Source organism: Camellia sinensis, chromosome 13 (genome assembly GCF_055761805.1).
Source record: "Camellia sinensis isolate YWXY chromosome 13, ASM5576180v1, whole genome shotgun sequence".
Taxonomy (NCBI): domain Eukaryota; kingdom Viridiplantae; phylum Streptophyta; class Magnoliopsida; order Ericales; family Theaceae; genus Camellia; species Camellia sinensis.
Genome location: NC_138973.1, coordinates 138,821,802 through 138,836,335, shown reverse-complemented (window position 1 = coordinate 138,836,335; position 14,534 = coordinate 138,821,802). Strand labels below are relative to the sequence as shown.

Here is a 14,534-nt window from a genome sequence, read left to right as displayed (position 1 = left end):
GACAGTAGTGAAAAGATGTGATACAACAACGGTAGATATAAGTGTTAGGGGAAGAAGCAGACCTAAATTAACGTGAGCTAATGTAGTAAATAGAGATATAAACCCCTTGAATTTAATTAACAAAATGGCCTTCGATAGAGTCGAGTAGAGAAGAAGAATTCATGTAATGATGGGATTTAAGACTTGGTTTGGTTTGGTTTATCGAATAGTGGGAATCTAAGTATTAAATAATCAGTTTTGGTATTTACTATACTTAGTTGTTTTTCGAGTGCGTCCCAGCATTATTGATTTTACGGGCTTGGCCCGAGTTATAGGCTTATAGCCGGTATTGTGGTCCAGCACACTTGAGAGAGACAGTGGATCTAGCTATTTGTGGGTTAGACCCCCGGATGTTGCACAGTTTAGAGCAGTAGTAGCCTCCGGTGGTTGAGCATGGAGTTCCTTTCTAACGTGCAACCTGGAGGGAGCCTGGGGCGTGATCAAGGTAGGACCTATTATGTACTTATTTACTACTTGGACACGGTATGTATTAGCAAGTCATTGTTAGCGGTTATTGATTTCGGATTATTTCTTTTATGTAATTGTCCTAGTGTGAGTTATTAAATAAGATGAACTTAATAAGATTAAGCAAGTTAATCCGGAAATTGGGCATTTCATTGCATAATTTTACTTGTCACGACACTAACATGTTTACTAAGTAAGCAATGAGATTACTTTTGTCTGTCGGCATGAGTGTCGAGACTTACTTGTTTTGCTAAGTTTAGATCCTATGTTAATTGGGCTTGTGTGCCTTTACACCTTTTTTCAGATTATTGTATTAATTAATTTTGGATTTGTAAAAACATTTATTTTCATTACCACATAATATACTTCATTTTGTTAGTTTGTGCGCTGATATGTTTAGTACGTAGGAGAATGCTAGAGTTTTTAAACTTAAAAAGGGTGAATTATTTCAAAAGCTATCAAATGACATGTTTCTCAATGCAAACCAAATTTTGCGAATTTATTGAGAATTGGCTAAGGAAAGTGATTTTGAGTATGAACTAAGTAATAAAGAGAGTTTTTACTTAAAAAGCTCACGCTTAGGTTTATTAGTTTCCACCTAATTGATCTTTGAAAATCAGGGTATGACAGGTGTCGTGTAGTTGGAAGGGGGGTGTCAAGTGGGGAAGAGGCGTCAGAAGGCTTGGGTCTTGGCACCTTCATGTTGATGCGGATGGTTTGGTTGGAGCGTAATCGGTGGGTTTTCCAAGGGTCAACAGCTTCGGTGCCTTGTTTGAAGAATAGGTTTTTTATAGTTTTGTCTAGTTGGGTTTTGGGGACAGTGGATCCGGATGTGTTTTCCTTTATGGATTTCATTGATTCTTTATATGTTTAGATATAGATGAGGTGTTGCCTGTATGTGTTAGCATCATCTTGATGCTTTTTCTATAAAATTTACTCCTTATTTATCAAAAATAAAATGTAGGTGTGCAACTATAAAGAGGGATGTGCATGAGATACACACCTGGTTCTTGTTTGCATCAACGAGAATGGCATTTGTTAATTTTGACTGCACTTCAGTGGTTTTGTTCTTTACACCAACCTACTCCAATACAATTAAATGTCAGGATGTGCTACGACAGAAAGGAAAGAATAATGATCATATGACAAATAAAGAAATATGAACCACAGAGCATTCTTACAGAAGAAATATGAAATCCAAGAGAAAAAAAGTGCAATACATGCACAACTCAAATGACTTCTTATAATACTGGAAAAGTAAAACTTCAAGCTCAAAGAGATAAATCAAATGCTACATGTTTAAATAACAAAAATATCACCATTGGAAAAATCGCATTTTATCAACATATATATATTTATAACATTAAAACAATACCAAAAGAATAACGAACAAGTAACAATTCTGGCCAAATAAATTATGCTATGAAATTTTTAACTCAGGACAACCAACACCAGCATCTATAGGCTGTAGCATCCTCATATAGTCAGACTTGCAGTATTTATGGATTATAGATTATAGACTTACAGACTTATCGTACATATGACATGGTTTGAAGTACAGAAATGAGATGCACAAATCCCAAGTATTGGAGATTTCTTTTTTCTTTTCTTACTGGACCATACAGAGTTGAGAACTTACTACATATGGGACTGGGGCATCCAAAAAGTCCAGCATGTCATTTGGCAAAACCTGGAAGTTCATACATACAAACAATGAAAATAATAGTCCAAACGAACAACCAGAAGAAAAATAAAAGAATTTGGCAACAATTCAATGCCCCGGAAGAAATAATTGTTCATGAAAAGCTGAATTAAACATATCAAGTTCAGGAAGGAACAATACCGGCATCAACAAGCTCTGCCATTGGTAAGGACGAATCAGTGGGATTATGGACAGGACCAAAGCAGACAATATACCCTGTAAACCAAACAAATTAAACTTTTGATCTAATGGATTTGACAGGCACAATGACCTGTGGTTTTTTACAGGAGGAGATTATTGTTCCCAAAGGTTTTTGTCCTTTGTCTGTATTTATTTTACTGTGATATTGTGCGGATGGCTTATCAGTAATTGATATATATATATATATATGATGTCATTGGATCATTGAATTATTTATTTTCCTTGATGAGTTTTAATTGTGGTAATTTGAATTGAGAGTTTGGCCTATTCACTCCCTTCTAGGCAGAAACATGTCCGCCTCCGGCTTATGATTGGTGTTCAATATTTTTTTTCTTGGTGTGGGCATTAACAGTCCATATCAACGAATATGATATGTCCTAGATTTATTCTGTGAGAAAAAAAGTAAAAGCAGGGGTTGTGTGTATAAAGCACAGGAACCAAATTTTCTCACTACAGAACGAATGACATCCACATAAAATCATGATCAATTTGATGCAAGTACACGTACCAAATTTGAAGAAATAACCACAATTTGCTTCTCCAGGAGAGCCCCAGCAAACAATGTTAACACCTGTAATATGCGAGTAGAATCAACACCTCATAACTTTATTCAACCATCATATAAAATTCTAGACAATCACTGTAGCAAAACATAGGTTAAAACCACCAAGTAACAACATATGGGACTCGACAAAATAAACATATTCAGTCTGAACAACACAAAATTGAGCAAAACTGAATTAAAACCAATTGACAGATGTCATATCACCTTTCAGTTCCTGTTGTTAGAACACTAGATAATTTATGCCCAACAATCTAATGATTTTGATTTTGGTTTCACTTATTTTTTATTCTTTATCACAAGAAATATAATTGAAATTTGGGGTCTTTCAGATCCACTGTAAGGGCAGATTCTGGTGTTCCAAACCACCAAACAGGTCATTAGAGAAGAGTTACAGCTTGAAAATCTGCAATATCAAAAACCTGGAAGCAATTGCACGAGTCTATTGTGTATTCATGTGAATCAGAAAGCCAACAAGGACAATGATACTTCGGTGGGGGGAAGGGACAAAAAAAAGTAATCTAAACCTGCAAAAAAGGTGCCTCTAGTCCATGTGGTACCCAAAAAACCACAGATCCCCCGCTTGGGAATAAAACATGTATCAGCATTACTAGTTTAAAAAAGGTTAATATAGCCAAGCCATCACAAAATAACCAAACTCTTGAGTTGCACATAGAATATCTTAAGACTGATTCTATCATCTTTCCTATATTTTCTAATATGTGATTTGATAATATTCATAGACCTTTGCCCATGCACCAAGCAGGACCTACAAACACCCCAAAACCATCCAATGTACTTCAGTGACAGTACAAAATGTTCAATTTTTTTATTTTATATTTTTTTTATTGCCACTGGAGTGTCTGGAACAAAGCCCGACTACTCCCCAGGGTGCACAAGCCCTCGGCAAGAAGTTTCCCGCAAGTGCATCACCGTTAATTCAAGGGTTTTCTCCCAGTCCGATGGCCCCAAGGAATTGTTAGCACCTAAAAGGTTTCGATCCCTGAACCTTGAAAGAAGCACACCCCCAAGACCCAAGGCCTTGCCACCAGGCCAACCCCTTGGGGTTTACAAAATGTTCAATTTATCTTGTTTCATAGTATTAATCTTAAGAAGATAGAAGTGGGTACATAAAAAAACCACATATGAGGCATTTGGGGTACTCTGCCAAGGTTGCCTTTTCAATCATCTGAAGTTTGTATCCCAGCTTGTTCAATGGATCCTGGTCGGTAATCATGTTTGATGATCCACTTTTTTAGTATTGATATGTAATCCTTCTTGTTCATTTCTTTCAACAAAAAGATCCATCCTTTGTTCTTGCAAGTTCAGTGTTCAGTTAAGATAGTTTCCAACACAACTACAGAGAGTCATATCCCAACTTGAGGCAAAGAATCTATTGCACATGTTTATTTCATCATCTACTCTATCTAAAGGAACATCTTCAATTAAATAATAGCTAGACATACCTTTTCTCATAACATTGTAGACAATTGTTTTGGGTTTTCCCTCTTGATATTGTACTAATTTGACTTTGAAAATTAACTATGTTTAAAAAAAAATTAAATATCCTTAAATTGGAAGACAAGAAGGCACACAAGAACAGATATCACAAGTTCCTGGAGCATAAAGTGAAAAGGGAAGTACACTGAAAAATGATGGACACAGCGTAATCCCAATAAAGCTCAGGTTAATGTTGAAGAATCTCTATATGACTGTAACATCAATACGAAAGAACATTCAAAGCATAACAAGAAGGTTATCAACATCTTCGCATTAAGTTGACATTATCAATATTGTGCAACAACTGTCACTGTATTTGATTCATTATTGTTAAGAAAATGAAAGGTTCATGATAAAGTGACGATGACATTTGTTATTGATATGAAATTGAAACATGATTCCCAGAAAATTGATTACAAAAATCAACAACAATCAAGAAACATGGGAAAACAAGGATATACATAAATGCTTTCTTTTGAAGGACACAAACATGCTACTTCCAAACTGGACCACAGACTCACATTCTCAAGTCGTAAGGAGCCACATAGCAATGCAACAGCCCATACAGATAAAGACTTTGCCTCCTCCTCCGCCATGAGGGCACTGTGTGCCTAAAGAAACCAGACGCATGTAAGAGAAGACAGAAAACATAACGAACACCAAGTAACGAAGTTTATCAAAAGAAAAACATTAAATAATAATAAAAAAAATATAAAAGAGAATAAAAACAAAGTAAAACATAAACACTTCGGATTAGATTAAAAACAGGCTTAGTTTCTCTATCATCACAATCACAAGATGTACCTCTGCTAATTCCAAACTACTGCTGCATGATTTCAAATCAATTGTTGACCCAGCAATATGTAGAACTGTCTCATCAGGTCTATGAAATTCCAAAGGATGCAGGTGCTCCAAAGGGTGGAACGTAATTGTAGAACCCCTTGCAGGGATAGGTAACCGGTAATACTCACATATTATTTGTAAGGATCCGTGGTTGTTCCCCTGCAAATGTGAACAGCAAGAAAAGACTTTACACCCACAGTAATGGTATGGCAAAGAGCTTAAGAAATACATGGGAATTTCTTAAACAAGATGCAAACCTTAGCCCAATCAAGAATATCACTGTGGTCACTGGAATATTCCTGGCCTGAAAAGGATGCCTCTTCTGTCTCTACTTCATCGAGGTCACTCCTAAAAATTCTGTCTTCACTCGGAGAGCCCTGGAAACTGCATGGAAATAGCATCAAGTTAACTCTAAAAGTTAATGTACTACATACATAATTTCCATTCGGTTGTGATATATCACAGATCAAAACCAATTAGTCAACGCATCCATGCCTTGATCAGGTTTTTAGGCTCTCTATGCAAGAAGTGGCATAGACTATACACCATGACAACAAAAACTACTACTTTTATGTAACATAACTAAAGCAACATTAGTGACTAATGGACACACAAAGCATACAGGAAACATATTGAAATTCTCACATTGTGGTCTTCTTGCACTATATCTCCATGATTCCGAATCATACTCATCAAGAGGAAGACTATAATTAAAGTATATTACAGTACATGGGCAATTTAATAATAATATTTATGTGCATAAGGTTAAACACATTTTAGTACTTTACTTGCACAAAGATACACTAAAATGAAAATGGTTCAAGGCCTTCTTTTCACTGACATCTATTAAAGTTATTTTGTTTTATGCCTTATAAAAAATAGATTGATTGTAAAGATCCCCTGCGGATTCCAGAAGACATTTCATTTCTTTTCTTCTTTTTTTTTCTTTTATATATACGAAAAGGAGACAAAATAATTTTAATCCATGGCAGAAATCACAAAGTCCATTGACTAAAAAAGAGAATTTTTTTTTTTTTTTTTTTTCCCCTTTTGATAGAAAGAATTCTAGTTTAAATAGAAAAGAGTTGTGTATGCTAAAGCAATGATGAAATGTTAATTATTCACAACAGCAAGCCTTTAGATTATATGGGTTGCATCAAGAGAATTCTGGTTCCATGACAGCAAAGAATGACTACAAATCTAAGATACCTTGTGGAAGATTCAGAGCTTTCATATTGTTGATACCGCAGAAGTGGTAAAACAGCATTTGGAAAACATCTTTCCACCAGTTGCTTGTTTGTTACAAAATCATCAACATGTGTATCACAAGCTTCAGAGATCTCACTTGTAACTCCATTTTCTCTTTTATCTGGAAGTTTCCCTATTGCAGGATCAACTGGGACAACACCACTGCCATTCATATCTCTCTTCAGCAAGTGGTTATTCTTGAGCATTTGGTGCTCCCTGTGACACACATCATCCATGACTTTTTCAGAAAGAGAATCATTTGGGCTTAATTGGGGAGTATCTACCGTTCCATTCAGCACGTCATTTGCTCTATCTTCCGATGAAATACCATCAGAGTTTTCTTTTAAATTTTCTTCCTTGCCATGCCCCTCAGATGATTCCAAATCTAAATCACTAATACCTCTTGTTAACCGTTCCAACCTTTCTTCAGTGAAAATGCTACAGGAGAGAGAGAGAGAGAGAGAAAGCAATAACAAAAAAAACAGTTAAACTAGATTATGAAATTGTTAATAGAATCTTCTCCAAAAATGCATCCAAATTATAATAGAAGTTCAAAGAATAATAAAACATCAAATAAACTGAACACATATATTTTTCTACTGAACAACAGAGGTCAACAAACAGAAAACTTGCATTTGATTTATATTTATCATTGAGCAATTGCAGGAAAGAATAAAAACTTCGCAATATCGCCTTCTGTATGTAAATCCTAAAGAGATATTCACTTCCAAAAGGCCAAAACGAAATAACATTTGAAGAAGATATAAGGCTGCACATAACATTTGGAGCCTAGAGTTAAGTCAAAAGTTATGATATGTCCATATTTTGATCCATGTTTAGAATAGCATATATTGATATATACATATTAATATAACTAAAAGTACAACTATGCCTACTTGCAATACTAATATAATTGGGCAGTTAACATCAGGTATTATAAATACTTTAATAAATAAATATGCATAGCGAGATGCATGTCTGCAAACAGTTACACATGGATTATGTTTGGGATGAGTGGCTTTTACCCAAAAAGTCACTATAAGTTGTCATATCACTCTCTTTACTTTATACATATTTTCGTGAAAATCCAATTAAAATAGTCATTTACCAAATGGGGCCATAGTACTAAAAGTTTCGGTATATGTAGCTAATAGTAGGCTCTTCTCACTCCCCAACATTGAACATCTGGCATTTCTTCATCCCCACTCCCCACCCAGTTCTACTGCTATTAAATGATATGCAGCTTCAGAAGTACAAAACTCTTCAATGGGGAGCCAAAACTTTCTATTGGGAAATTCACACAAAGGTTTTTGCAAATTACAATCACAGACACTACTCTTAAACTAAGCATTTGGTTATAAACATCAACAATGACACATACCAGCCTTAAGTACTCCTTTCTATTGTGAATTAGGAAGAAGGCAGGCTACAAAAGACACAACCATTTGAACATCTACCTTTTCAATACGCTGAAATGCAGTTCAAAAAATGGAAACCTTGAAAGAATGCAATAACACCGCCGTGTTGTTAACATATGGCGCCTCAAACCTGACCGGGGAGGTTGTCCATCTGAAATCATCGAAATCAATCCAGAGGGTTTTTGTACTATTTCCTCAACTAACACACAGCAACCGTACAAAGTTGAATCATCAGCAACCTGGATAACGAAGATAATGTCAGAATGTCTATTTCGGAAAAGTAAGATGAATACTATAAACACAAATTTTAAGCACATCTTATTACATGATAATATAAAACTAATTAAGTTATAAGGTTGAAGCAAAACAAGATTTGCTCACAACAACATGCATAAAATCAACAGTTGGCATATACGAAAGGAACTCAAACAAAATAGGCATATCAACAGTAAATGAAGTAAAGTTCTTTTCATAATCAAGACCAAACAGGAAATAACCAACTAATTAGGTCACCTTGGCCATGTTTGGTTTCTCCGAATGATAAAACTGTCTAGATTCTTGCTTGCCTGATAAGTGACCAGGAAATCTTTGACAGTATTTGAGTTGTCTAAGTTCCACTTCCATGAGCCATTAACTCAGTTATAACATACAATGCCATACCAAAATCTTTTGGTTACAAAGAGAAACTTAAAGAAAATTTTAACAATAAAAATATCAGCCATCAGGTATCCTACAATGTAACCCTGTAAAAATCGAAACTATGGCGTTCAACATGGATTCAAAACTTTATCTAGAATATTTTGAAGATTGCCTCATCGTACTATCTACATTACAGTATTATATCCATGTATCTCATTACAAAATACACCATAGGTATCTTTGAAACATTAACCTTGTAGTCAAGGTTTTAAAAAGCGGCCGCAACCATTACGTAACGCCGTTACGTAACGGTTTTGGCGGTTATCGCCACCCATTACGGCAGCTTTTGCAGTGTGATTGAGATTCACAGGTGTGTCGGCCGTAGCGACTGTCGTAGCGGTCATAACGGTGCCGTAACAGCCTGTTACACACCGTTACGTAGCGGTTCCAAACTGTTTCTTTCGAAAAAAACACACCAAAAAAAAGTTGAAAATGAGGGAAGAGAGATAGAGAGAAAAGGGAAGATAAAGAGAGAAAATGGAGGAGCAAGAGATAGAGAGAGAGAAGAGGGAAGATGAAGAACATGTTATTGATTTGTTGAAACTGTAAGACCTACACTATTCTATTCAGCTGCTATTACTAAACCATTTTGTTTGTGTGTGTCTATCTATATATTGTTTGAAAATAATAATAATAATAATAAGTGTGATCATTATCTATTTGGCTTGATTAAAATATATATATATATATATATTTAGGCTCTTATTTATTCTATTATTTTTGTCATTATTTATCTTATATATAATAGTTAGTGATTAATCTTTTGTATAATATAAAGTCATTAATTATTAAAATAAAATGTAAAAAACTCAATTTATAGTGATTTAAAAATATAAAATATATTGGATCATACTTAAAAATTTACAAAAATTGATCAATACTTATTTTTAATCCAATAAATATGATTATGGAAAAAAAATATGCGTATCGGTAAGTTTTTTTCAAATTGTGTGAAAAATAAAAAAATTCACGGTTCCGGTTACCGTAACCGTTACACTACGGCCTTTACACCCCGCAACCGCAATCGTGTCAGCGCCACCGTTACAGCGACCGCAACCGCTTTTCAAAACCTTGCGTGTAATCGTATTTTGATACTATGCATAACAATAGCTTGAGAAGAATCAAGTCAGGATATTAAGAAATGATAAATATTAAAACAAAAACAAACATTGCAAATAGACAGAAATTCACTGTATAGGTCTTCATAAGTACTGCAATTACAGTTGAAGTAGTGAGAAACCCATTTTTATTCCATGAACTATATGGAGTTAACATCAAATAGAAAAGTAGTAGAGCCAACAGTTTCTTGAGTGTAACTGCAGAATAGGCAATTTTCTCTAGGTGTGGGAGTGCCCTTTGAATTAGGGGCTACCCCTTTTAAGCTTAAGTTGAATTCGAGGAGCCAAGCAGCACATGGTAATACAAGAAGCAGAAATGAAGTAATATGGTATGTCATAAATTACCTGTAACCGGAATACAAATGACAGGTCACTTTGTTTGAGGTGGTCCTGTAAAACTAGCAGCAAGTTAACTAAGATCATTGTCTCACAATCAAATGATATGAATGAACTAAAATGGTAATTGAATTGACTTGGCAGTCATAAGAGTTGCACACTGGAGGAGGCTAATGCAGAAAATTAAACAAAGGAATGACTTCATCTTGAAATGGCAGAAATAGTAAAGATAAGAAATAGCAGAAATAGTAGAGTCACACACAAAATCAAATTGAAATAAAGAAAATAGAAGAGAAACATACTAAAGCATAACAAATAGTTAAGAAGGTAAGATAAAGTAAACATTAGCTTTTATCTGCTCACTTCACTAGATGATGAAGGTGATGATGAGGATGATAACAAGAATGTCTAATAATATGATTGGGGAAGCTTTAGGATACCTGCCCAAGAAGTATTTCATTCAACTCGCTCATTGAAGAAGTTTTTTCAATAGCATGAACCTGAAATCACATGAACCAACATTTAAAACTCTAAAAATCACTTCCATATTGAATGATGGAAAATTTATGAACAAAAAGGCTACATAATGTTGGGCAAATCTCCTTTGAGAGTAAACAAAAGGATATATTTTTAATTCTACAAAAGTTGAAATGTGCACATCGATAGCCATGTACTAGTTACAATAAGAGAAAAGGAAAAGAATTCGAACCCACAAACAGATAATACAATTAAGAACTAGAAAATGCATAACCCTAATTAGCATAATTATGTGAACATTATCAAATGCCAAAACATCAGAGAATATGATAATATAGCAGATAATTGATAACTAAGTTTGTTCAATCATTTTAAGTCTTCAACTACTCTGCCAGAAATGATGCATCAAGATGGTCACACTCCTTTAATTATGATGAAATGGAGATATGTGAGTGACATCAAACCTCATCTGTGACTTCTATGTGCCCATCCATGTGTTCACGAGTATCTCTCAGAACTTCCAAGGTTTACTTTCTTGAATTTAAATAATATTAAGCATAATTAAATTCTATACAGCCAAAATGCCCATGTAACTACAGTACATATCTGGAAATAATTTTCAATTAGCACCCTATTCAAAGTACATGAACTCATTGACGAATAAATCTCATATCCAACTAACCTCCACGCCTCCAGGAAAGCAGAATGAAAGAAGATCCTTATACTTAAGTGGCAGCTGTTTTTCAGGAGGATAAACAAATAAGACCTGAAAATAAAAAACTGAGAGGTCATCTATCATATCCAAAACATGTCCAATGATCTATAAAATTATTATGTTCAATGTTTAGCATAAAAGAATTAGCACCTGGGGTTCAAGGTTAGGTTCTACACGAGACTGATGCTGACCACTGAATGCACTTCGAAATTTACCCGAACCTTCAGACTTTCTCCCAAAGTACTGCTTCTGAAGTGCCTGAATATCACAATTAGGATGAAGTCCAACAACCACCATGCTCTCAAAAAGCCTTGATGGCTCTTTTAAAGGCCTATGATCCTGCAAATTTGAATAACACACTTAGTAAAAACCAATGTTGCTATAAAACCTACCATAGAAACACAAAGGAACAAAAAAATTTCATTTTTATTACAACCATCTGTATAAAAAGGAATGGGAACACACAAGAATCGAAGGCATTTGACATTATGAGCAGGTTTGAACTCAAATTGCACAACTTCGTATAAGCTTTCCATTCAAAGTAAACACTACATGGTGAAACAACAAGACATATGCAAGATGACAACAAGTACCAGAGCAAAATGAACAGCTGATTGCTAAAGAGATAAGTAACCTGGACCAAAAAGGGTTTTACTTGAGATAAATATACATACCAGGGACTGCAATTGGACGCTTGCCCATTGACGCTTTTGGCTAGTTAGTACTTCTGGGTTATAAGTTCCACTTTTCACTTCAGGAGGCTGTGAAAAGCCTTTTAGTACTCTAGAAACTTGGTGTTGAAGTTTATGTAGTGGACTATTGCCGTTGTCATCTTTTGATGAGAATACCACAGATGGACGGGGTGAACGAACAGTAGTGGCAGCAGCAGCTGCAGCAGCAACAGCTCTTGCAACATCTTCTGTTGTCTGCATAAAGAGTGAAGCACTCCAGCTCGGGCTACCTGAATCTTCATTCTTCACCATATTTGAAATTTCACCTCCTGCAAAGCAAAGAAAAGCATACATAAATAAGTCCAAGTCCCACATTAAAATAAAATAAAAATAAAAATAAGATAAAAATTAAAAATTAAAAATTAAAAATTAAAAATTATTAATAAAGAAAGAAAACAAGGAAGCATTCCATAATAAAGAATTAAAAGACGGAAATCAAGACATGAGATAACACCCTGAGGCTTGAGGTTTGAATCTACTTTGATGATTATTCTTCATAGGTATGGTAGGGTAAGGTGCACCTAAGATGAGCACAGACACAGAAATCCTTCCAAGCTCAACTGATGTTTGAGGACTGCAACTTACATTGTATATTGGCAAAACCATTCATTTTTCTTATTGTTGATTTTCTCTCTAATTATACTGCCATTGTTTCCCATATTTGACACATATTTTCAATACTTATCAGGCATAATTCCTGGTATAATTTTAAGAGATGTATATAGCTTCTTTAAGCTGCAATTTGATACAAATACTTTCTTTGTTGGGCAATAACATTAACAACCACGAGTACTACAAGAAAAGCACATCCCCAAGCATGTAAAAGGAGCATGGGTGCATAACCACACAACAAAACACACAAAGGGGTGGAGAAAGCTTAAGGCTCGTCAACAGGACTCGCTCAATGCATCGCCCCTATTGCTATATGGGTCAGTAAGCCAACTAATCACAATCAGCAAGATAAGTCATATTCCATGAATTCAGTCCTATCAAGCTTCGGTTCGTAATTTTCTAACTCCTAAATAATATCAGCCTAAATACACAATCCGTTCTACCACATTTGCAGAGTGTTGAATTCTACTATAATTTCACTAGTCAAAAAGACAAATAAAAAATCACTGAGGCAATACAAAGAACCCTGAGCTCGAACTACACACACAAAAGTTGCAATCGTTCGAGTTATTTCAAAGCACACACTCACTTTTACTTCAATCAAAAGGGTCGGTTTCAAGGGAAAAAGACCCCAAATTACAAACTTCCATCAAACCTGTCCTCTTTTTGAACTTCAAACGGTCCAAATTCATACAAAGACACCAAAGACTCTGACTATCGATCAAAAACGCGCGATTAATCATAACCAAAACATGGAAATTGAAGACAAAAACATACAAAATTTCAAATAAGGTGACCACTAGTTAAGATGAAAATTTGAAAATTCAATCTAAGTTACCATCAAATCAGAGAGAAATACAATAAAATAATTGCAGGAGATATTGAAACAAGAAAATTCACTAAAAAAAACTTTTCAAAAAAATGGAAACGAGACCAACAACTCACCTTATCGAAGATCAATGAATAGAGAGGAGAAGAAGTAGATATGTATAGATTATATATATATATAGAGAGAGAGAGAGAGAGTTCAGGCGGCCATAACAAAGACAGCTCCTTTGTGTTTTTCCTTCTGCAATTGAAGAAACCCCAAAACACACAGAAAAAAGCAAAAAAGTAGGGGGTTGAAGAAGTACTCAATTGTATAGAATACAAATATCATTAAAATATTTTAAATATATATATTTATAATAATATTATTATTATTATATTATTTTTATATATATTTATAATAATATTATTATACATTATAATATTATTATACATTATTTATTTTAAAATTAAATATCATATTATATTATTTTTATGAAATTTTTTCATAAGAATTTTATTAAAATATATATATTTATAATAATATTATTATTATTATAATTTTTTCATAAGAATTAGAATTTTTCTAAAAAAATTCTAAATATAAATAAAATTTATATAACAAAATTGACAAAAATAATGTGATAATGTTATTATTATAAATAAATTTATTTTTAATAATATTTTATTTTAAAATAAAAAATTTACAATGAGGCTCATTATTATCTATGAATTTTTATTTAATATACTCATTACATAAGAAAATATTTTTATTTTTAAAATAAAAAAAAGAAAGCAAAGATAGGTCTCGCGTGCGTCAATGATCAAACTGCATTTAGGACGGTCTTTTCAATTTTTTTATTTTTTATTTTATTTTTTAATTAATGTTTAATTAATGGCTTTGACTAGTTGCTAAAATATGGAATGAATATGCGGATAGAGATGATGTTTGGCGACAAGAGCAAGAATCCGAGGTCTTGCCCTTTTTTTTGGTAGGTGGGGTCTGACTCTAATACTAAGATTTTTTACCTATTTTATTGCTTGATTATTTTAGTATTTTT

At 34.0% G+C, this 14,534-nt stretch overlaps 1 protein-coding gene across 1 annotated transcript in view; it reads right to left on the bottom strand.

Annotated features, from left to right (window-relative positions):
- LOC114306199 (DENN (AEX-3) domain-containing protein) overlaps positions 1 to 13,821 on the bottom strand; it is a 32,484-nt gene extending 18,663 nt beyond the window's left edge. Inside the window, exons 1-15 of the mRNA XM_028251398.2 lie at positions 13,612 to 13,821; positions 11,998 to 12,323; positions 11,474 to 11,662; positions 11,291 to 11,374; positions 10,572 to 10,631; positions 10,141 to 10,185; positions 8,018 to 8,217; positions 6,522 to 6,998; positions 5,570 to 5,696; positions 5,274 to 5,471; positions 4,991 to 5,080; positions 2,916 to 2,978; positions 2,348 to 2,422; positions 2,144 to 2,194; positions 1,508 to 1,585 (exon numbers count right to left, since the gene is read on the bottom strand). Coding sequence (XP_028107199.2) covers positions 1,508 to 1,585; positions 2,144 to 2,194; positions 2,348 to 2,422; positions 2,916 to 2,978; positions 4,991 to 5,080; positions 5,274 to 5,471; positions 5,570 to 5,696; positions 6,522 to 6,998; positions 8,018 to 8,217; positions 10,141 to 10,185; positions 10,572 to 10,631; positions 11,291 to 11,374; positions 11,474 to 11,662; positions 11,998 to 12,306 — 2,046 coding nt within the window. The 5' untranslated portion in view covers positions 12,307 to 12,323; positions 13,612 to 13,821. The remainder of the gene's footprint in view (positions 1 to 1,507; positions 1,586 to 2,143; positions 2,195 to 2,347; positions 2,423 to 2,915; positions 2,979 to 4,990; positions 5,081 to 5,273; positions 5,472 to 5,569; positions 5,697 to 6,521; positions 6,999 to 8,017; positions 8,218 to 10,140; positions 10,186 to 10,571; positions 10,632 to 11,290; positions 11,375 to 11,473; positions 11,663 to 11,997; positions 12,324 to 13,611) is intronic.
- Positions 13,822 to 14,534: the final 713 nt, after the last annotated feature.